This window comes from Ictalurus punctatus, unplaced genomic scaffold (assembly GCF_001660625.3).
Source record: "Ictalurus punctatus breed USDA103 unplaced genomic scaffold, Coco_2.0 Super-Scaffold_100058, whole genome shotgun sequence".
Classification (NCBI taxonomy): Eukaryota; Metazoa; Chordata; class Actinopteri; order Siluriformes; family Ictaluridae; genus Ictalurus; species Ictalurus punctatus.
In genome coordinates, this window is record NW_026521089.1 from 76,597 (window position 1) to 100,503 (window position 23,907).

The 23,907-nt window shown below is 39.7% G+C and overlaps 1 protein-coding gene across 22 annotated transcripts in view; it reads left to right on the top strand.

The window, feature by feature from the left end:
• The window catches only part of LOC108271691 (E3 ubiquitin-protein ligase UBR2), a 28,922-nt gene extending 5,352 nt beyond the window's left edge, over positions 1–23,570 (top strand). For 11 of the 22 annotated variants that reach the window (XM_053678985.1, XM_053678992.1, XM_053678988.1 and 8 more), the window contains 11 exons: positions 2,775–2,879; positions 4,144–4,298; positions 5,185–5,307; positions 7,700–7,842; positions 13,302–13,366; positions 13,461–13,600; positions 14,538–14,618; positions 14,729–14,901; positions 15,301–15,506; positions 15,604–15,697; positions 16,208–16,525. In XM_053678985.1, the coding sequence (XP_053534960.1) occupies positions 7,838–7,842; positions 13,302–13,366; positions 13,461–13,600; positions 14,538–14,618; positions 14,729–14,901; positions 15,301–15,506; positions 15,604–15,697; positions 16,208–16,259 (816 nt within the window). In that variant the 5' untranslated portion in view covers positions 2,775–2,879; positions 4,144–4,298; positions 5,185–5,307; positions 7,700–7,837 and the 3' untranslated portion in view covers positions 16,260–16,525. Of the gene's footprint in view, positions 1–2,377; positions 2,462–2,774; positions 2,880–4,143; positions 4,299–5,184; positions 5,308–7,699; positions 7,843–7,907; positions 8,404–13,301; positions 13,367–13,460; positions 13,601–14,537; positions 14,619–14,728; positions 14,902–15,300; positions 15,507–15,603; positions 15,698–16,207; positions 16,526–22,320; positions 22,455–23,559 lie in introns of those variants that run through there. The other 11 variants (XM_053678987.1, XM_053678999.1, XM_053679000.1 and 8 more) reach the window with 9 other exon arrangements.
• Positions 23,571–23,907: the final 337 nt, after the last annotated feature.

The window sequence follows — 23,907 nt, forward strand, 5'->3', positions numbered from 1 at the left end:
ATAAACCAGCTGAACTTTCTAATCTTACATTAAACATCCAACAAGCAGCTTTCGGGTCACAGTGACTACGTTTACATGGACAGCAGTAATCTAATTATTGACCTTACTCTGAGTAAGATAATAATGTGATTAAGGTGTTTACATGAGTCGCTTTTAGAATACTCCTGTCATGTTCCCGTTTTACATGTTTTAGAACATAATTAGATTAACAGCCCGCGTCATTACGTCACCGCGCCACGCCATCCGACGTCCCTCCAGAATTTGACGTATCGACATACAGTTCGTCTTCGTTATGGAACCGTATACAGTTTTGGGTGTTTTTATTTAATTTTTAATTTTAACGAACGCTTTAAGTGCAGTTAATTATTTGTCATGCTGTACATGCTAATAGACAACTGCTTGAAGCCGTGGGCTGTGTCCCAAATCGCGTAGTTACCGTCTATATAGTAGCCGAGATACATATTTTTCCCCACTACAGGCCTGTAGTAGGAAAGTATGTGATTTGGGATACAGCCGAGCTCTCTTGTTTGCCGTAAAACTGCCGTGTGTGATCGTGTCCCGTCGCAAAATGTGGTGAAAACTCTCTCACGACGTTCATAATGTGATGGTGTTTACATGTCACTACTACACGTCCATAATGCGACTAAAACAGGAGTACTCCACCTGTCTTAATTAGATTATTGCTTACTTCGATTATGACCTTAATTAGATTAAGGTAAAAAATTGCTGTTTACATGGTAGTTTCTTAATTAGAGTATGGTCTTAATCGGATCAAGAGTGGATTATTGTTGTCCATGTAAACGCAGCTATTGAGAGATTAATGACAAGTTCCTGTAACACTTCTTCTGCTTTAAACTCGAACCTGAGGGTTACGACGCCATCTCAAACTAAAACAACTTCTATCTACAAAGCTACAGTGCAGAAGAGTTACTCTGACCGGGGCAGGGGCTGGTAAGGTGTGAAAGCAGCTTGAAGTATTTCAGTGTAGTACATTCTGCTCAAGAGTCACTTTGGCTCCCTCCGCTCTAATCTTGGCCAGGTGCTGGATCTGCTGGAGCATTCAGCGCAGCTAAGCGTGCTTGAGTTAGTTGTCTTACTGTTTGTGCTGCGCTGCACGTTAAACACAGTCAGTCAAACAGGTGCGTAATGAACACGCAGAGAGAGACAGAGAATAAGACTGAATAAGTTCAGACGTTACCCTAACAAAACAGTGGCGTTATTGAGGAGTTGCTTGATCGGGTCCTGCGCAGGTGGTTCTTGCGGAGGCGGTCCTTGCACACGGGATCTGGATCTGGATCGACGTCTGGACATTGTCCAGTTAATTTTTTTTTCCACAAAACTATAAGTGAACACAAAAGTTTATCTAAGAATATATATATACACTAAAATAACAACAATGAATGCAAACTTGTCCCAATTTGTGAAGGTCAAACATGATCACGCACCACACAGCGCTGACTGCCTTGTGCAGTGACGGTTAGCGCTTTTTCTTGTTAACAAAAACGTGTCGATTAAATAGTTTTTTTTTTTTTTTGCATAAAGAAGAGTTAAGCTCGTCTTGGGAATACATTAAGAAGATTGAATACAAATTTTGTGAGTCTTAAGACAAAAAAAAATTGTGGATAATAATATGGTGGGGGACAAAAAAAAACGAGGCGTTTACGACCAAAAGGGTTTTTCTTTATGTAATTCATAGAATTTCCATACTCAAAGCACTTTTAATACTTTTTTCATGTACAAAACTTGTTGAACAATTCGATTATTATAATTTAGAGGCTAATTATCTGACTAAAACTGGCTGGCATTTGCTCGTTACTTATTACAAACGATTTAACTAGCATTAGTTTACAAACAAGAACACAATTCTAAACAGAACTATAAAAATAAATATCAGATTTTGCTTAAACATCCTTACTGTGACTGTATACTCCTGAGGAAAGCGCAGTTTGAAAAAGCCTCCCTCGCGCTGTATCAACCCGCGCACACGTTTATTTTAAAATGTAAATTATATTATTTCATATTATATGGACTGATATTTAAAAAACAAAAGTCAAATAAAAGTACAATAAAACTTTTCAACATAAGACACGGTACTATTTTCAGTGGAAGAATACCAGTTCAGTTTGGGTAGTGAGATGAACATCGGCACTACATTTTCCTCTTTGACAATTAGAAGATGGCATGAGTTTCAATTCAAAATGGCATCTGTCCTCCAGATGGCGCTCAAACACAGACAAATACAGTAACCTACAGACGTTTAAAAGCCGATGGTTTCCTAAAACTCCCTTGTGGGGAGGAAAGACTGGTAATTACACCGTTTTTTAGTTATTACGAATGTTATACGACTTAAAATTTGCAATTTTTCCTGGTTTAAAAGGCTGTATTCTACTGGAGAAAATCTAAATGGAGCAACGGAATTTTAAAATGATTGTCAACTTAACAACTTGTGTTCATAATTATGGTAAATAACACTTAAATTCCTTTTAAATAATGTGAAATAAAAGTGTGTGTGTTGAGCTATCCTGTTTGACATTAATCTTGGTTTGCTATTTCCTTAGAAAGCTGTTAGCCTTTTTCCTAATATGGATAATTTTTGTGTTAGTCTACTTTTAATTAGGACTCTTTATTGTTTAAGATATTTAAAAATAAATATTTTATGCTGTATATTTATCAATTAACCAACAGTATTTCTCATTGCTATTATTTTAATTCAGTTAACAGTGACCATGAGCAGAGAGATAACATTTAACTGTTTATGACCTCCTGATTTAAAGCTTAAACAAGAAAAGATTGGTATCTGGACCGGTTTCAGCTGTAAAAATCCTGATCGGAGCATCAGTAATGAACACCATTAACCTAAAGCGCTCTGCATCTGACGGGTAAATGAACTCACCCAATCACATCCTATAAGCACCATGAGAGTGGAAATGTCTAATAGTGCAGCTTTAAATATATTTAAGAGGAGCAGACTTCAAGCACTGAACATTGAGGTGTATTGTATTTGTTTACAAGGTAAACAGGTTAACGGTTGTTTTGTGCATACAGTCTGTAAAATGAACTGAAAATATTAGATTTAGTTTATCAGAAGGTAAATTAATGCGTCATGGATCACACTATGTTCCTAAATTCTGTCATAATTGACCAGCTCAAGTTTTCTCATGCTTACTTGTATTGTGGCACATTAATGTTACCATCTCTAAAAGAAAAGAAAAAATGTTTAAAAAACAAAAAAAATCCTAAACTTCAACTGTACTCCTAAATTTTTGTAATTAGGAGCACAAGTGCTCCTTAAAGAAATTGTCTTGCGTCTCTCCTCCTGTAAACACTGTTAAAGATTTGTAAATGATCAGGAATGTAGCACAACATGGAGGTGAAAGCAGTGGTCTGTTCATTTAAATGTGAAAGTGCAATAAAAATATGTTGTCCCTAAAATCAATCAATAATCGAGATCTCAATATTGATCAAAATAATCGTGATTATCATTTTGGCCATAATCGTGCAGCCTACCTGCATTTAGATAAAAATCTTAAAAATTCATGTGACATGGACATTAAAGTCATTTGCTTATGTCATGTTTCATGTTTTAAAATAATCCTGAAATTCTCGTCAGCGTTGGCTTACTGAGCGATGAAGAGTCGGTTCAACTGATTCAGTTAATTCATTCAAACCATCGAAGTAAGATAAGCGGCTTTGGTAATGATTCTTTAAATGAACCGATTCAGAATCCTCTTCTTGAATCATTTGAGTCGTTCTCACTCGGTCAGGGTTGCACGTGTTGGTTGCTTTTCCTGCACGTGTAATCAGCACGTGTTCACAGACCGTAAATCCCGACCCCATGGTAGACACTCGACAGAAATTTCATACTAAAGTAAGTATTTTATATTTTCTGGGTCTAAACAGAGCAGAAGTATTGCTAATGTGTTGTACAGATTCTATTGGACTGGTGAACTGTGTGGATTTGTATATTTAACCCAGTTTAATATGGCCTGCTTTGTTCAGTCAGAGACAAGTAAATCTGTTCTAATGCTCATTTATTTTCCATAGATAAAACAAATGTTTGCTTACACATGAATACGTACTTTATGCCTTCAGAATGGTGGAGATTTGTCTCTTAACTATTTTAAATTTGGTTCTCTTCAACAGGTTGTGTTTGAGTTGTGCAGGCTTGTCACCTGACTTAAAGAAGGCATTGTTTGAAGGGCTTGATCAACACCTCCCACGGCTCCTGCAGTTGTACAACACCGAGAGGCAGTGAAATACCCGAAATCCAACATGTGATGACCCGCATTGATCAAGAGGTAAGTCTAATGAACTTTAGTTTGTTCTGCTCCAGAAATGAGCCGATATCCAGCAGAACAGCACTGATAGTTGTGTAATAGACGTGCACAGTAGAGCTGTCGTGATTAATAAATAAACTTATAAATGTGATTACTTGATGAACGTAGACAAAACTCTATACATGTGAAATGTTTTGTTGAAGTTCAGATGAAACTCTGATGTACAGAATCTTCAACAGAGTTCTGCAGAAAGATTTTGAGTGCCTTTCATTCACCAGAACAAATTTGCAGTTGAACAGTCTGTCTAAAAGAAAAAATCTAAACACACAATATAAAATTCCTGCAGTGTGAATAAAGCCTTTGTGTTGCTTTTAGCAAACATGTCGAGTACTCTCGGTTCAATGTACACAATTTACCCCATTTAAATGCATTTTGGAAATTGTTCCACATGGCCTTAAACTGTGAATATTCACTGTATGCCAAATAAGTATACAATTATAAAAGATGATGCATCAGGTACAAAGTATCAGAGACCCCTCCCCGCTTCCCCCCCCCACAATGGTTGCATGACTTTTGCTACACCATTTCCACTGTGTGTGTTACAAAGCATTTGAGGTAAAGTACTGCTGCTGTGAAGCCCTATTGGATCTGCTCCGTTTTTTAAATTATTAATAATATTATTAAATTTGCTCTCTATCTCTCTGACTCTCTCTCTCTCTCTCTCTCTCTCTCTCTCTCTCTCTCTCTCTCTCTCTCTCTCTGACTCTCTCTCTCTCTGACTCTCTCTCTCTCTGACTCTCTCTCTCTCTCTCTCTCTCTCTCTCTCTCTCTCTCTCTCTCTCTCTCTGACTCTCTCTCTCTCTCTCTCTCTCTCTCTCTCTCTCTCTCTCTCTCTCTCACTTCCCAGAGTAAAGAGTGAGAGACATCACAGCGAGAATGCAATTCCAAATCTGTAACATGTAATTTTACGCTATCAGAAGGAGAGACGCGTTCAATCTCAGTCTTTAATTAGATCTCTGGCAACGAAGGGGTGAGTGTATGTGTAAAACAATAACATGCATGATGTATATTATGATCAGATCGTATACGTGATTATAAGCAGATTATACCTCTAATCTTATAAGGGATTAAAAATGGAAACCGAGCTTCGGCACATCAGTAATAATAATAAGTGGTATGACGTGATCAGTGGATCGATGAGGCTCTCTCTGAGTCACTCAGCGTTTCGTCTTCTCTCCACACCGTCATGCGTCTTTCCTTTTCTCCCGTCCGTGGCTCTGAGACGTGCTGACGTTCAGGTCTGGCAGGATGTTCCATGATGGACACCTCCAGGGGAGTCAGGCTGATCGAGTACAAAGTGTTTGTGTGCTAAAGGGAAGAAATCTGGTGGAAAGTCAGAGTTAGAGTTATAATGCTGAGAAAAGTCTGTAAAGAAAAAACAAATGTGTTTTTATAAGGTTTTCATTTTTTTGATTCACCCTTGTATATTATTGCACTTTTTCTAATGTTATCGTTCCTATAGTAGCTGATAATCAAGGATGGGGTTGTGTGATGCGTTACCATGACCACCTGTTATTGTTATGCGTGTGTACATAATACGGGAACGCTTTAAGTGACCATTCCCGTAATAGTTTATGGTTTCTGAGGCCCTCATTGTATCTGCATTATTATAAAGTATTGCACTGGGGAGCTGTTTACCAAACAGTCAGTAAACCCTGCTGGAAGCATCTTTTTTATTTTATTTTTATTTATTTATAGTTTTTTGTCCCCTATCACTTTCTGTGCGAGGGTGGATTGAGTGTTTTCAGTCCCGTCTCTGGTTAAAACATCACAGCTCTATTAAAATTATCAAGTCTGAACATTAGAACCCAGCTTCCGTTTTTTCCAAGAACACACTATGGCCAAAGGTTTGTGGACACCTGACCATCACACATGTACAGTATATGCTTGTTGAACATCCCATATCATGTCTATGCTGCAATGAAGATTCAGTGAACTGCAGGCTGGTGACTGATTTCAACACCAAGGACAGCACCAGCTGAGGCCTGAGTCACTATGAGAGCCTGAGAGAAACAAGTCACTCTCTCTCTCTCCATTTCTTTCTCTTTCTGTCTGTCTGATTGTCTTTCCATCTCTCTCTTGATCGGTCTCTGTCTCACTCTGTGTATGTGTGTCTCACTGTCGTCTCTATCTTCGGTCTCTCACTTTCTGTCTGTCATTCTCTCTCAATTTCTATTCTCTCTCACTTTCTTTCTGTCTGACTGCCTGTCTCTATTGAGATCTCTCTCTCTCTCTCTCTCTCTCTCTCTCTCTCTCTCTCTCTCTCTCTCTCTCTCTCTCTCTCTGGGAGTGTGTGCGTGGGGAGGACAGAGCGCGGTTCTGAGACAAAATCTTTTCAAAATGTTTGGTAAACAGAGCAAATGATGTACTGCACACAATCATACACAAAGACCAATCATACTGTATAAAAGACAGATCTATTACAGAGAATCTGCATCTAGTAAGGGACTTGTATGACCATGCGTATGACAATAAGATTGAAATGGGGTTTTTACCATTAGATCAGGAGAAAGCTAACATGTTTTTCTTTTTAACACCCTAAAGGCTTTTGGTTTTGGTGAATATTTTATCTCAATGATAAGGCTATTATACTCTGAAGCTACATTTATGATAAAAGTCGCCGGTAGCTTAAGTACTGCTGTGAAGGCTCAGAAGGGTATCAGGCAGGGCTGCCCCCTGTCGGGCCAACTTTACGGCATAATTATTTAACTCCTGCTATATAAGCTTAGGAAAGAATTAACAGGTCTACAAATCGACACTCTAAACTGTCAACAACCCGCCAAGTTATCTGCATATGCGGATGATCTCACAGTTTTAATTAGAGGTGATGTTAAGGTGGTAAAGTACGCTCTGGAATGTTATGGAAAAGCTTCATCTGCAAAAGTCAACTGGCATAAGAGTGATGTGGTGTGGTCAATTTGTTAAAAGTCCATCACTTCCTGGCATCATGGACTCTGTCAAATATCAATTTTATTTTTATTTATTTATTTTATTTTAAAAAACAAAACTTTTTTTTATATATAGAAACAAAGCAAAAACGCTGCTTGTCATGTTACCGATAGGGCCACAGAAATTTCCTCTGTGCTGATGTCTTGGCTGTATCTGAAAACTTATAGCTTTACTTATAGCCCTGACTTTTACTGTTTTGAGACTGGAGATTCCTTTCAGAAATGCTCCATTAATGTCTCCTAACATAAACCCACTAGGACTAAGATGATTTATGCACTGTAGCACCAAACAAAGGTTTCAGTCACTTTTCTGTCTGTAAATTGTCCATCACTGTGTATGGGGCCATAGTCTTGTGTCCTTTATTCATCTCCGTAAACAGTCATCATATTAACCTGTTGACTGGTGTTTATCAGACAGGAGCCTGTGGTTTCCTACTCTGAACGCTGTTCGAGCCAGGAGGCCCCACTCCACCCTTCACCACCCTGTCGGTCACCCACCCAGCCAATCACATCACTCTTGTAGAGCTGCACCGACCAGAGAAACACAACGCCATGAAGTAGGCCTACTGGGTTTTCCAAAAGTCTCCATACATAAGGGACTGTTTGCCAGTACCAGGTCGGTTGTGCCTTCGTCAGTGACGTGCACTTCTCGGTTGGTCTGCAACACTTGCAGTCTTTTTAATTTGTTAATAAGTTTGGAAACTGTGTTGTATGTTTGCTGTGTTCGCCATGTTTCCTGTTAGTCCATCGCAACCTTGCCACAGCTTCCTGATCCAGGCATGAGAATGATTTCAATACGTTCTTCTCTTGTCAAAAGCGTTCTTAAAGGCTATCTGGGGGGGAAATTAAAGTATGAAAAAAAAAAATTTTTTTGGAAGGCATTTAGGTAAAAAAAAAAAAAGTGTTAATTTCCCCCATGTATAATTCTGCTTTGTTGCATTGGATGTCTTTGTTTTGTTATATAAGGTGTTGGCTTTATACTCCGTTATAGGCAACTTTGCATAATAACATCATTAGTGCTTTTTTTCCCTACGGTGAAATGATCGAATGCTTTAATCAGATTGCTAAAGACTCAGAGTGCTGTGTGGTCTTGGGTGCAGGGAAAATCTTCACTGCAGGTACAGCAGTATGTCATTTTTTTTTCAGAATTGGGAATATGCTTTCATTTTTATGTGGGTTTGCAGTGCTTTTACTCTCATAGCTGTTCAGTTTTATAATAAGCAATGGCTCCATGTGCTAAAACCACAACACTAAGTGAAGTTCATTTAACAAGCATCCTTATTCTTTCCTAGTGCAGAATGTATTAAACTTCAAGTTTAGTAGTTAATAGTCTTTCTCATTAGGGATGTGCCAGGTATTCGAATACACATTTAACCTTTTGAGGTGCCATTAGTTAAGTCAAGTGGGTTTTTATTGTCATTCCTCTATATAGCTTGTATACACTAGAACAAAGTGACATTCCTTCCAGACCATGCTGCAACACACTTTATGTAGTCTTGCGTACTGTTCTGTGTGAGACGAGTGCAACACAATAAAAACACAAAACAGTAAATACACAGGACAGTAGATACACAGGACATGGACTGTACACTGTAAGCTACTGTGTAATGTAGCAGCACATGTATTGCAGCAATACTGGCAGCAGAAATAGTTCCCTAGTATAAAGTGACTGATGCAGCTATGTAGTCTTACTGGGTTAGTGCGGTGTGCAGTGGTATGAGTCCTACTGGGTGAGGTGTATGACTAGCCCAGGTGAGCACTGTAATCTGACTGTCTCAGGGAAGAATCTGTTGCAGAGTCTGCTGGTGGTGGCGGCACAGACGCTCCTGTACCTTCTGCCAGATGGCAGGAGGGTGAATAGTCTGTGAAAGGGATCGTCCACAATACTGGTGGCTTTGCGGATGCACCGGTAGTTGAAGGAGGTGTGTGGTGGGTAGAGAGCCCCGATGATCTTGAATGAATGAATGAATGAATGCCTTTTATCGTCACTATACACATGTACAATGAAATTAAGAGCCAACGAAAAAGAGCACTGAGGAGAGCCGTGAGCCGCAGCAACTGTGTGCGCCGCCATCTTGGAAGAGTTGAGTCCTGTCAACACAATCTTTCCAGCTGTCCTCACAATTCGCTGTAGGGTCTTGCGGTTGGAGGCGGTGCAGTTTCCGTACTACACCGTGAGACAGCTGGTCAGGACGCTCTCACTTGTCCCACTGTCGAAGGAGCATATTATTCGAATATTCAGGTGTCTGGGTATTGATTGTACCCTTTATTGGCATGAAGTCAATGAGAAAATCTGGTCAGGTCTAGCAGAACAGTTACCCCAGACATTGTGTAAGTTATAGGTGTTCATGTGCACTAGGGCTGCACGATTATGGCCAAAATGATAATCCCGATATTTTGATCAATATTGAGATCCCGATTATTTATCACGATTATTAATTGATTTTAGTGACAACATATTTTTTATTGCACTTTCACATTCAGGTTTTATCATGCCACAATACAACACAAGTAGGCATGAGAACTTGAGCTGGTCACTTATGACAGAATTTAGGAACATCGTGTGAGCGATGACACATTAATTTATCTTCTGATAAACTAAATCTAATATTTTCAGTTCATTTTACAGACTGTATGCACAAAACAACTGTTAACCTGTTCACCTTGTAAACAAATACAATACACCTCAATGTTCAGTGTTTGAAGTCTGCTCCTGTTAAATATATTTAAAGCTGCACTATTAGACATTTCCACTCTCCTGGTTCTGGGCTGGAGTCAGTTCTCGAACCGCTCTGTGTATATTGTGTAGATATCTGAATAATCTCATATAGGATGTGATTGGGTGAGTTCATTTACCCGTCAGATGCACAGCGCTTTAGTTTAATGGTGTTCATTAGGGATGCTCCGATCAGGATTTTTACAGCTGATACGATCCAGATACCAATCTTTTTTTATTTAAACTTTAATCAGGAATTCTGTCATAAACAGTTAAATGTTATCTCTCTGCTCATGTTCACTGTTAACTGAATAAAATAATAGCAATGAGAAATACTGTTGATTAATTGATAAATATACAGCTTAAAATATTTATTTTAAAATATCTTAAACAATAAAGAGTCCTAATTAAGAGTAGACTGACACAAAAATGATCCATATTAGGAAAAAGGCTAGTAGCTTTCTAAGGAAATAGTGATCTAAGGTCAAATTGATATTAAATGAAACCCATAGTAACTAAACATTTTTTCATTTTATTTATATTTTATGAAGTTATTATAATATCAGTTTATATATATATATATATATATATATATATATATATATATATATATATATATATATAAAAAATGATTTATTTATAACTAAGCACATTTTCTGTCTTTATATTTTAGTAGTTTTATTTTTGTTTCAGTTTTAGATCGGTTCCCCAGTACAGTGTCCATGTCTGCTGATAATATTGTGTTTTGGGGGATAAATCAAAACATGGAAACTGGAGTTGACTTTTCTAGTGATATCTGGCAACCGTGAGTTTAAATGAAGTGAATTAGCGTTAGTGAAGGAGAGCTGCAGTGCACTGTATGTTTACAGACGGAACAGTTGCTACTCTTGATTGTGATTGGTGAGGAATTATTTAATAAAGTCGTCTGAATTAAACCCACCTTGTAACATTATTATTAATTTACTCCGCCTGAAGCCGCTGTGTCTACACGAGCAGGTGAAAGTTCAGGTCATTTTGCGGGATCAATAAAAGATGGCGGTTGTGAGATCGGAGAGTTGAGAGAAGCAGATGATGTAGAGTTACTCACTTCATCATAATGGCTTCTCTGCAGTATTTCCACACTTGTACAGTGGACTGAGGAGATGAAAAGCAGTGTGAAAGTAACTGTTGCGCGGTGTAGATGTATTTTGGACTTCCTGTAGTTTTTATTCCGATTGTATTATACAACTTCGAACAGGTCACTTGCACCGGTGTGAATAAATATTTATTCACAGTCGCACAAAGTACTTTTCAGTCACAAATGCGAGTGAAATGGTTGCACCGTAGAGTCCCGAGTTTATCTGCAAAGTTTGTTTCCCACTCAGTGTGATTAGGTTTAATGTCGAAGCTAGCAAATCAAGGGCTGAAATGCTAATTCCGTTTCGGGGTTTTGGCACTACAAAATGACGTCATCCCTGCGCCACTCTATGGTGATTGGCTGTAGTGTAGGAGAGCCGCTTGATTTGATCTGCAGTGGAGTTTTCTATGAGCGGAGGACGGAATTTAAATGTCAATATCGCAGTCGATCATGTTCATTTGATCGTGGACAGTCAAAATCGTAATTGCGATCGATATTCGATTAATTGTGCAGCCCTAATCTGCACTAAAGAAGTTTTGGGAGCAAGCAGTTCACATTTTCAACTATGAAGTCTGCAGGACAGACAAGTGCTACAGTGCATTTACAATAGCTCTCAGTATAGCTCCATTCAAATATTCAGCAACAATGGACACACATCAGCCACCTTGGGTTTGCAGATTGAGCTCCATTTTAAACCAGACACTAGAGAGGGACATTAGCTGAGAGACATGAGGTCATTTCCAGTAAGGGAACACAGTGAGTATCGATGCTCCCTGGTTTTTGTGGTGCGTTGTGGGGATTTTTTAGGGAGTGAACGTTCCAGTGCACTGGAAGGATTTTGCAATTGAGACAACACTTAAAATGGCTGACTCCCTGGTCTCTTGAACCCATACCCTAAACTCAGCAGGAAGTCAGCATTTTGATGTTTCTCTTAATTTTTTCCTCCGTTTTTTTTTTTGCCATTTCCAGGCCTCGTACTATAACGTACTCCTCCTGGAGCTTTCATCAGATCGTCATCACATTCAGTCAGTCTCATCTACAGGCATTGACGATGCTAAATTCCGAAGCTTTTGAATTTTTGCTGCTCGCCGTGGGCGTGGCGCTCTCACAAATTTAGAAGTTTCACCATGAAAAAGGAAGTTGTTATAACTCAAACATAGAATGTCCAATCTAGGGATGTCACGATACCAAAAATCTAGTAGTCGGTACCAGCAAAAATACACGATACTCGATACCACTTTTTGTATAAATAAATAATACTTTTAACTCCTTTATTTAAACACTTGAGCATTATATAAAACAATAGTCACATAATATAAAAAGCAATTACAAAATAGATATATAATAAATATGTAGGCATAAAATGTTTTTTCTTTGAGCTGTTCTGAAATGAGGTCTGGTTTCGGTGTATAGTTTGGGGATCTCTGTATACATGAAGTAATTTTTGCCTGGTATCTGGGGTTGAACTGCTGAAGGAGGGGGAGAGGGAGAGGGAGGGAGGAGCAATCACATTTTAGCCCAGAACCTTTTAGCTTGCCCTTGCCAGGAGGTTCAGACTTGGCTTTCAACAAGATAAAGAGCCAAGCATACTTCCAAATGAACACCAAAATGCTTCAAGAAACTCAAAATCAGTGTTTTACAATGAGCTTAAAATGTCCTCCATGGTGGCATGGACCAGGACCCCTCGGTCTGCAGCATTACAGGAAAATTTCAGGTTAGACATTACGGGAAGAGTCTCGGTGCTGTTATTGTCTCTGGGGCAGACATCCGTTAACATTGTGACCCCTTCCCTGGAGAGAACAGCATTACAATGCTGAAAACAGTTTTTGTAAATAATAATTCACTACTTAAAGCATGTACCCGAGCTCCTGCTACGCAGTAACTAAAACTGTCTGCGACTCACGTGTTACTTCATTCTTTAGTTCCTTCTCTTAAGTGTAGAGCCTCTGTCAGATTGTGTGATTGATAAAGAAAAGCACATAAATGACAAAATACCAGTTTGAGTGCCTAGTGGTCTAATGAGTAAATGCTCTTTGGAAGCTCAATATATGCACTTATCCATTTGCATTTTGATTCGGCTGTTAGTGCTGAGGATGTCCTTAAGGTGATGTGCTGCTTTTGGCAGATTTAGTAATTCTCTTTAGTCACATGAGCACTAATGGTTTTTCTAAATTTTTATGTAGTTTATTTTGGATACAGGCAGAGGAAGCTCAGCGAAAGCTTAAGAGACAGAATGGAGAGGACCCAGGTAAGCTATTTCTTCAGTGATTATAGTCATATCTGAAAATGATTGGTCAGTTGAATGCAGATTGCTAAAGTGTGAGTGTCTGTGTGTGTCGTAGCCCTGCCTCCATTCTGCCCACTGTTTGCCAGCTTGGGAAACATTCTGCAGTGTGACGTGCTGCTTGGCATGCTGGGAGCTGTGCTGCAGTGGGCTATGGAGCCCACTGGAGGACACTGGTCTGAGTCCATGCTGCAGAGGGTAAATGTTTCTATGTTTGTTAAAATGACATGGTGTACTAAATTCAGCAAAATGAAGCCCCCGGCAACACTCCAAGCATCCTGGCTCTGTTAGAGGCCTTGCAGCACGCGCCTCACTTGGAAGTGCACAAAGACATGATTCGCTGGATCCTTAAAGTAAAATTACATCTTGATTATGTTTGCAATTTGCCTTACTCTCTCTATGCGTGCACCTAATATGTCCACCAGGTGGCAGCCTAGCATGTTTTACAATTCGCTCACTGAAGGTAGGCGCAACATACAAAAGATGAGCGTTTTTACCATGACGTTTAAAGCAGTGCTGCATCAAGACCTGTTTGAAATCCAAGCAGTGCAACACCGCTCAAGGTGGTGTGGCCGGTAGGCAAAGCAGCACCTCTCACCACGGTGAAGCACAAATGCTTCACTGTCACAAAGCGGTTTTGCTGCTGATCATCTGAAGGTGGCCCTAGGGGTGTTTTGATGTGGCTTATTGTGCGTGTTACTTAAAAGCTGTATGTCAACATGAATATTTAAATGACATGTAAGGATTGCTTACTACACAAACTGAACTTCCATGCACTGTGATGTGTGCATTTTATTTTCCATATAGTGAAAACTGTCAGGACACCTGCACCAGGCAGAACATGTACATATGAAGGCCATGGTGTAGGCCATGGCCTTTACAATACATCAATAATGATGTATTGTAGTATGTACTTTGAAGAGAAACAGGCAAATTAAATGTTAGTAAAATTGTAATGCATCTTCAATATTTAATGGTATGGTGTGTGTATACTTTTTAGTGCACAAATGTGTTCTATTGAACATCTGCTTAGTTTTGCAAGACTTTGATTGTGTATGCATGTAGTTCTAACTGCACTGCTGTATCGTTTTCTTGTAGAAGTATTTTCCTAAATTATGTGTCTTTTTCTACACAGATGGTGGTTAGCATTAAAACGAAGCGTGAGTGCACAACTGCTGCACCTCCCTGTGAAGGAACAGGGCACTGTCACAAGGAGGTCACACTTTAAGCAACTTTCTATTCCACGGACATGTTAACCATTACTCTTTAAAGTGTTGAAGAGATTAAATCTACGTGTGTGTGTGTGTGTGTGTGTGTGTGTTGCAGACTGTGTGGGACAAAGACAAAGCAGAGAGAAAAAGGAAAGCTGAACTGTGCTGGAAAAAGACCATGGCTCAAACATTAGAGAGCCAGAGTCATTTTATCAATAAGTACATAGATCTGCTCACGCAGGATTCAGAGGATCTGGACGCCTCAGCCTCTACATCAGCAGAGCATAGGTACCTTAGCATGCTCGTAGTGACACAGTGTTCTTAATAAGTCAACTTGTATTGTGTTCTCAATATCCAGTCAGTACATTTGTCAGTAAATGCATGCATCAACACTTCCTTGACTTTGCTGAGCAGTTGTCTGTTCTTTGTCCTAAAAGTTCTTGCATATAATGGTGGTCTTCACATAACATAAGTAAATTCCCATCCTTAAACTCTTTATCTTGCATATTCATTTAGAGCATTTTCTCTTGGGGTAAATGAGTAGAGAGGATCCTAGGCCATTTCCTGGTGATTAAAAAAAGATGAACCCATTTATTCAACATTGATTATTTTAACAAATTCAGAGGTACCTTAACATAAAATTAAGGTTATAGTGTACTTGTAACCATCCGTCTCTGCTTGGTACAGCCCCAGTTCATGTGATGGTGCTCTGGTGAGTGTGGGACCTCGTCATTGGCGTGCCAGAGGAGGAGAGAGGAGGCAGATGGAGATGTGTGTCCTGTGTCACGAAGTGCAGGAGATCCTACCTGATGGCACCGCCATGGTGCTCGCTGCCTTTGTCCAACGCTCTACGGTCATGTCCAAGAACCGCAAAAGACCCCCTCACAATCCAGGTAAGGTTATGGTTACCTGGATTGTGAGCAAGTCAAGTAATTGGATAGGTTTGAGTAGCCAGTGTGCTTATTTCTGGAGGATACATGTGTGTTCCAGAGAGCTATGATCCCCTCTTCATGCACCCTGACCTGTCCTTTGGTACCCATACCGACAGCTGTGGCCACATCATGCACTCTCACTGCTGGCAGAGGTGAGGAGTTGGGCAAAATGTTACTTCTAGACAGCCTTCTACTTAATCCCAAATAAAAGGTTTTGCTGCTTTCAAATGTTTGTCGATATAGGCAATAGATCAGCAGCTAACAGTAAATAGTTTGTCTAGAAAATAATATGACCTCTATATGAGCAATCACAATATATTAGCTAATATTAATCAATCAGTCGGGATGTTTTGTGACTGAAAAGTCAAAAATGTAATCTGTGATGTACAGGAAAGTCTTCATGGATGTGTGGTGATCGATAAGATGTAGATAGAAATTGGATGTGTTTGGCTTAAATATGCGATCTGCAGATATTTATTTATTTTTTGACCCAATACAGTGAGCTGATCATCGACACAAAGCATGAAACAAAGCTTGCTATGTGCACTTGACTGTTTTTTAATTATTTTACCCCCCAATGCATGCAACCCACACCACACACAGTTCTGCCAGTATCACATCCACCTATTTATACATCAAGTGTTTAATTTCTGTTCATTTAGAATCTACAACCATGCCACGGATAAAATCACTGGATTACATTCTGGTGTTTGATGTGAATATTGACTGAAGCTCTTCATCTGATCCTGCTTGATGTTGTACATTGTGGTGTTGCCATATGATTGGCTGATTGGATAATTGTATGAATGAGCACATGTACAAGTGATCAGTGAGCACATCCATCTACAATAGAGGTATTTTGGGGCAATACTTGACAATGTACCTGGCTTTGTTAGATTTGTGGCCAAGTTGAAGAAGCTTTTGACAGCCGAATGGAAAAAAATTAATAAAACAATCCAGGACAAATTCACTTTGTCTTTTTGTTTTGTTTTTTTCCCCCTTCATTTTAATCTCTTTCTACAGAACCCGTCCAAACTTCATGCGTCAATGCAGTAAGCAAGATAAACTGTCTACAGATAAAGAATCTAAGCATGCATCTGTTTTCACCCTTATAGAAAAAGTTTTGCAGTTCCTATCCAAAAGACACCAAGAGCCCAGATGTCCTTAGAAACTAAATGTACCCTCCAACTCGTGGCCTTTTCAGAAACTCGATTCCCAGACGTCGCCACACTGATCACAGTGCATCCTTCAAATCCACCGTGCAGCGGAAATGGACCAGTCGATTTAAACGGATTGTTGAAAATGTACGTTGTTCAAGGCATTTGTGAATTTGAAATTTCGCTACAAACAGAGTCTGAACAGTCGCCAGAATCTGAGGCAAAAACACACGAAGGAACGAGATCACGTCGTCATTGCCTCGTCTCTGGTGTTCTACATTTTTGACGAAAGTAACACCAGAGATGCTGCGTTAAAATGGTCAAGAAAATTACACCAGAGTAAAAAAATCCCATTGGGTGAGATTATAAACATCGATTGAAACTCTCGATAGGACATTGTTGGAGAGTTGCATACGAGCGGACATTCAACAATATTTAGTAGACGCATTGTGGATGTTTTCATCTGTGTTCGTCTGTAATATACTGGACTGTCCTACCAAGAGTTCGACCACATACACATTCAACTGAAGCTCATACAGTCGGCATACTGAACTCTCCTTTTTGCCATAGTGCGGCCGCTTAACAGGATAAGGCCTCGGAAGTCAAGCACCAGCAGCTTGTGGCTAAAAAACTGCAGCAGAATTTAGCTCGGCTAGGAGGTGACAGGTGACGGAAAAAAGCCGGGGAACCTCGGAAAGGAAAACAGGGCTGTGTTCCAAATCTTTTATCGCCTCCTCTTCAAACTCCAAAAACCTCTGGGCCCTACAGCTAAATCCAGAGCTGAGGAAAACAACCGTTCAACTATGAAGGCCTTCTCAAACACAATGTTTGAGCGAAGGGAGGAAATGATCAAACACAGATCAATTGGAACACAGCCCATACAGCAAGACCGTAAAAAGGTGCCATAGAGTGTAAATGATTCAAAAAGACACAAATCTAAGTCCAAACACTTCATATGACCATTGATATGACTGCTAACGAAATCTATTGTACTGTAGCTGCACTGCTACAAGTGTACATAAAGATACACCGATACAACCAGTTGAACATTAACACGCAAAGCACATTTCACAAGCACGATATCTTTCAAAAATGTCCAAAAGCACAAATTCCCTAATTTATAAAATAAAAAAAGACGTTTGTGCTAACATGTAAGACTTGAGTTTCTACATCTTCCAAACAAGTACACTTCAGCGTCTTCGTTACTGTAAGCTCGGCTCTGAAAATCTGCTACCACTGTTGTACCAGTAAACACACACACACAGACAGAGCAAAGATTGGTCAACAAGGTTTCTTCAACACAACCACCTTTTGATACACGTACGCTCACTACATATTGACAGTCCCTTTTTAAAAGTGAATTAAACCATGAGCAGCTATCTTCTCAAAAGTCCTGTTCAATTTCAGAGCACAAAAAAACTGCCTATATACACGACAATTCAGTCCCACGTCTCTGAAAGAAATGCAGAGCACAAATGTACAAATCACTGCGATTTCTATTTTTCTTACATGTGAAAAGGATGCTTGTAAAAAGATGATAAATCTTCACTGGGAATCACTTTAAGGTCATCAACAATTAATTTATAAATCAGGGGAGCCTGGCTCTGGTCCTGAATTCCTGTGATCATGCACAGTGTGATGATTTCTCATCTAACACTCCTACCTAATGACCCGAGGACTTAAATCGGGTGTGATTCAGGAAAATTCCCAAACTGTACTGGACTGTAGTCTTACAGGACCACAGTAAGGCTTCCCCGCTCTAAAGCGTTTACTATAGAAATATTTATTTGAACATGATGTGGATAATCTAATCACAGACTCTGGATTAATGGTGCACACAGCGATGCTTTCACACAAAAATGTGATGGACACTAAAAAGCTGGAGCAGCACTAATACATGAATAGTTTGTCTCAGAGTTTGTACTTTCAGTTAGAAACACATTAAACCTCTGCACAGTTTCCAACTTCATATGAATGCCTCTTTGTTATGGCAACCTGAAGTGTCACTGAGGAAGCAGCACCCTTCAAGCTAACTTTATTGCATTAATTTCTTCTAATCTCTATACTTTAAAATTATTTACCTTACATTATACAAATATAACTGACACTACTTTAGACTACCCTCAGAGAATGCACAGTGCTCGCTCCATCATGGCCACCGAGCCTCATACACACCAAGACCTCCGCCAGAAACCCACCATTATGGTCCAGTACCCATCGACCCCTGAGGAGAAGTCCGAGCTGAACCTCAGGAAGAAGAGAGGGAGCCTGAAGAAAAACCAAGCCCTCATTCCTAACCCCTACGCGCTACCTGGCGAGTCTAAACCTAGTCAGATATTGGACATACAGCTTCTGAACCAGAAAAATCTAAATCTTGTACTTCCAAATCCACCATCGCATCCACCACGGCTCCCTACAATGCAGGAAAATCAGGTCAAAGAAACAAGCACTTCTACAGAGCGACTCGTGCAGCGTCCTCGAATTCCTCCATCGATAAGAAAGAGGCGGAATCTATCCCACTGCAACATCTATCCCTCCTAACTGCTAAGAATCACCTTCAGCGTGGCGTCCTCACCTGCTGAAATGTGCTCCTGTCCAATCCAGAGAACCTGACCATGATGAGCTCCCTAATAATACAGAAAACTCAGCCACCATTTTGGATCCATCTACAGACTCAAGCCCTCTGCTTACGCACAACACACCTGCCACCCACGACTCTCCTGCTGCTCCCGAGTACAAAAACAACGCTCTGCGCAACTCCAGACAGAGCATTAACAGCTCAGAGGGCACGTACTTGTAACTCACTCACTGTCGCCACCTGGTGGTTAGTAGGAACAGGAAGCGGAGAAATATTTACATTATTTTTACATTCAGAAGCTAATTTGAGTTAGAGCAGGGGTTTGGTTTTTGCATAACCCATGTTGGTTCTTAACCTGTGACAATTTACACATTTAATCACTCTTAAACTAATGATTTGTCTTCAGATCAAATTTACACAATCACCCCAGAGGCAGCCAAGATGTGTTTTTTGTTTCTGGTTTTTGTTTCTTTAGTTTTTCACTTGAAAGTCAGACACCAAACATGCCCTGACTGTAATGGCGGGGGGAGGGGGGGGGGTAATTCTTGTATTTCATTATTCCCTACAGGAAGAAACTCAGAGGTCAATTAAGGGTCAGTGGAGAGTCAGAGAAAATCCCAGAAAAATACTGTATCCTCAGCACCTCACACGCTGCCATCTTAGTGTCACTGCGGTGCTGAGAACGCTCCACCACCCTAATGAACCCTAATGGTCTAATCAGTTTTCCTTTCCATTAATGGATGGTGTAGAGAACGGCTAACGAATTGTGCCTAGCATCAGACGAGTTACAGTCACTAGTGTACTTCAGTAACGTAGATTTACACTCTGCCTCGCCTTATGGGACCAAACAAAATACATTACTAGAACTTTGACATGTGTGTCCCTAAATCTGATGGGAAGTGGAGAGTCACACTACTGTAGGACCAACTCTTAACTCTCAAATCCAGAGCAGAATGTGAGGTTCTGAGGTTTTTACATCTGAGGCTGCTCATCTGAGGATCTCCCTCTGAAAGCTCTACATCTGTGGCTCTACCTCTGAGGTTCTATGTCCGGGTCTCTGCATCTGAGGCTGTATATCCGAAGCTGTACATCTGTGGCTGTACATCTGAGGATCTCCCTCTGAGGCTGTTTTTCTAGAACTGTACATTTGTGGCTCTGCGTCTGAGGATCTATGTGTGTAGCTGTGCATGTCTGAGGTGTGGGGGCGGTCCGTCTGACGCTCTGCGTTCAAGGCTTTACATTTGAGGCCCTTCCTTTGAGTCTGCTGTCTGTGTTTCTGTTACTCTCTCATTTGGCTCATGTGAGGTCATTTTAACCATTTTATGTTTGTACATTAACAGGATTGGTTAGAACCGCACAGTGGGCGTGTGCGTATGTTCAGTTTTCATATCGCTAATGTATATGGTACATTATATCGAACAGCGCAAAACTTTTTCAAATCTATTTAGTAGATTGACGTGACATTGTGGACTTTTTCCTTAACTTTACAAATGTGACAATTACTTAGAAGCTCAGCTTGAAAAACAAATTAAAAAATGCTGCCTAGGTAGTAGGCGATTATAATAATATCTTCCCGTTATTTGAATGAATTTAGCCAATTTTAAGTCGGTATGGTGTCGTTAGGGAGCAATTAAAACTAATCACAACTGTGAATTTCATAATAAGTGATGTTTGTTTCATAATTTTGAGCCAGTCAGATCGTGGTTTTGTTTTTTTAAATTAATTGACTATACACTGTTTTTATTTCAGCTATTTTATACCAGTGGATTTTTTTTTTTTACGTGCCTGGATTTTGTTTAATTTCATTGTGGAAGTGCCAAAAGTCTTAAATCATAGTTTAATAATCAGATATGTGAACATGGCAGTAGTGCTAGACCAAGTATTGCTACATTCAGTTCATTCCAACTTATTTTTATTCCAAGTTAGGTAATAATTTTATCTCACACACACACGTGATCTTTTTGCTGTAATCTTCCACCGATGCTGTGGAGACCGCCTCTTTCTGAACTGAAAGCAGGAGTATTGATGATTATTTTTTTATTGTGCGTGTTAAATTCAATTCAATTTTATTTGTATAGCGCTTTTTACAATAGACATTGTCTCAAAGCAGCTTTACAGAAATATCAACATGGTATACAGATATTAAAGGTGTGACTTTATCCCAACTGAGCAAGCCACTGAGTGGCGACGGTGGCAAGGAAAAACTCCCTAAGATGTTTTAAGAGGAAGAAACCTTGAGAGGAACCCGACTCAGAAGGGAACCCATCCTCATCTCGGTAACAACAGATAGTGTGAAAAAGTTCATTATGGATTTATATGAAGTCTGTATGGCGTTAGGAGCAGCCGTAGTCCCAGCAGTCTGGAATTAAAGAAGATTTGAGCTCCATCCAGAGGCAGAAAGGATCTGGATCTCTAGTATCTCTATAAATTCGTGTGGGGCTCGGCGAAAGGAGAGAGGGAGGGAAAACAGTTAAACAGTGTGATACGTTGAGGAATTGAGGGCACACTTGGTCTAAAAATGTACACACACTCCACAAAAACTCTGCAGTGCCTGAGGAGTGTTTACTCGCTCCAGTCTTCAGAAGGGAAACTACCTACAGATTCACTTTTGAAAGACTTTCACAGGCATCACAAACATTTGTTTATATTAATTTGTTTATATCAATTTGGCAGATTTTTTTTTTCTTAATCCGAAGCAACCACCACTTCTTTGTGTTTGTATTTCACAAATTTCCTTACCACATCTTACAAGAGCTGCACGACAATCACAACAATCCTATGCAATAGGCACAGCCTTTTCATTAACATAATCAGTGAAATATCTACTCTGTCTGTATACTTTACACGCAAACAAAACAACTCAAGCTGAGAGCTTTATTGCTGATTCACTTTATACCACACCGCCTTCGAATTCTCCAGAACATGCTCTAAAACTTTATCGTTTCTATAGCAACAGCCTACACAGGGAATTGTATGTTATTATATTGTATTGTATTATATTGCACTTCCGTCAATCATCATTGCAACACCTGATCCCTAGGTGGCGGTAATGTACAATTCAGCACAGAAGAAGAAGAGGAGGAGGAGCTGGGGGAAAAGCAAGGAAGAAGAGTGTTAATGGTGTTTACTGCTCATCTGGAGAGTCACCGCCATCTTTCTGCAGGGGGTTAGAAGGTACTGCTCAATGGTTTTATTTATCTATTTGTTTGAACTTTACACTTTATCAGTTCAAATCTGTGTGTATGTTTGGCTTTTCCTCTAAAAACGAGTGTTTGGAGAGTTAGCATTTCTCATTTCTGCTCTCCAAACAAAAAAAAACGATTATATTTAAATAATAATTATTATAAAAACAACGTTTATTATATTTAAATCTGTAATTAGTAGTTATTTGTTTTAAAAGAGAGATTATTTTCTGTGGGAGACTGTGTAAAATGTACATATAGGGCAGAAGGGTTTGCATGTGCCTTTACTAAATTCAATAACTTGACTTTTGATAGGTCACTTATGCACATACTTGCTCACTAAAATGGCGGGTGCTTGCGTCTTCTTGTTCAGCTTCTTCTTCGTCTGTAAGACAGTGTTGCACTTGAGCGCCATCAAGTGGTACTTTTATGTAACTTCACCGGCTCCGGGCACGTGAACAAAAGTGCGAATCTCATTGGGCGGCCGGTTTTTGCTGCTTTTCCGCCACGTGTTTTATGCCCGAGTGTGAAAACTCATTGACAGCGACAGGAGGCGTTAAACAGACCGTTTTGAACCGTCCCCGTGTGAACAGGGCTTTAGGTGTTCATTGTGTGTATTGTAGTGCGTTGTTCCTGTCGTGGAAATTAGACAACACTCACAGACTCGTCCTCTAAAGTTAAAAAGGTTTATTACAGAAAGATGGTTAATACAGGATAGAATAAAGCAGGACAGAATAATGAGAGCGTTCTGAAGTCCTTGTACTAAACCACTACTATATATATGAAACTCGGAGCATGACATCATTCTGTGTACCGATAAGAAGCAGTTTGAGGCAGTTCAAACAGGCTTTGTTTTAGGATCTTAGATGATGTTTAGATGAGCCTAGAACAGAAGAACATGTTTGTGTCTCTGTAAGCAGATAAACATTCTAATCTCAGTGACATCACATGGCCTTCTGAGTCGTTATCCTCACATGAGAATGGAACAGAACAAGAATAAAACTATTTCAAAGTAAAAATGAATAATTTCCCTCACAGTGTAATGAACAGAATCTGCTGTTTGTCAATAACTGGAATCTGTTCTGGGAGCGTCCTAGGTTGTTTCGTCCTGATTGCATGCACCCCAGCAGCCTCGGAGCGGAACTGCTGTCTGACAACATCTCCAAGAAGCTACACTCCAAGTGACTGTCTACCGTAAGCACATCATCTACAATAACAACGTTCATCATAAGCAATGTTCAATTAATAGTCCAACACCTGTAGTACATTCTATAGAGACTGTGTCTGTTCCCCGAGCTATACAAATACATAGACAATTTCAGAATGTTTGTTTTAGTAACCTAATTAACCTAAAATTAGATCATACTGAATGCACATCCAGCACCTTTAATCTGAAGCTAGGACTATTAAACATTAGATCTCTTGTGTCTAAGGCTCTTATTGTT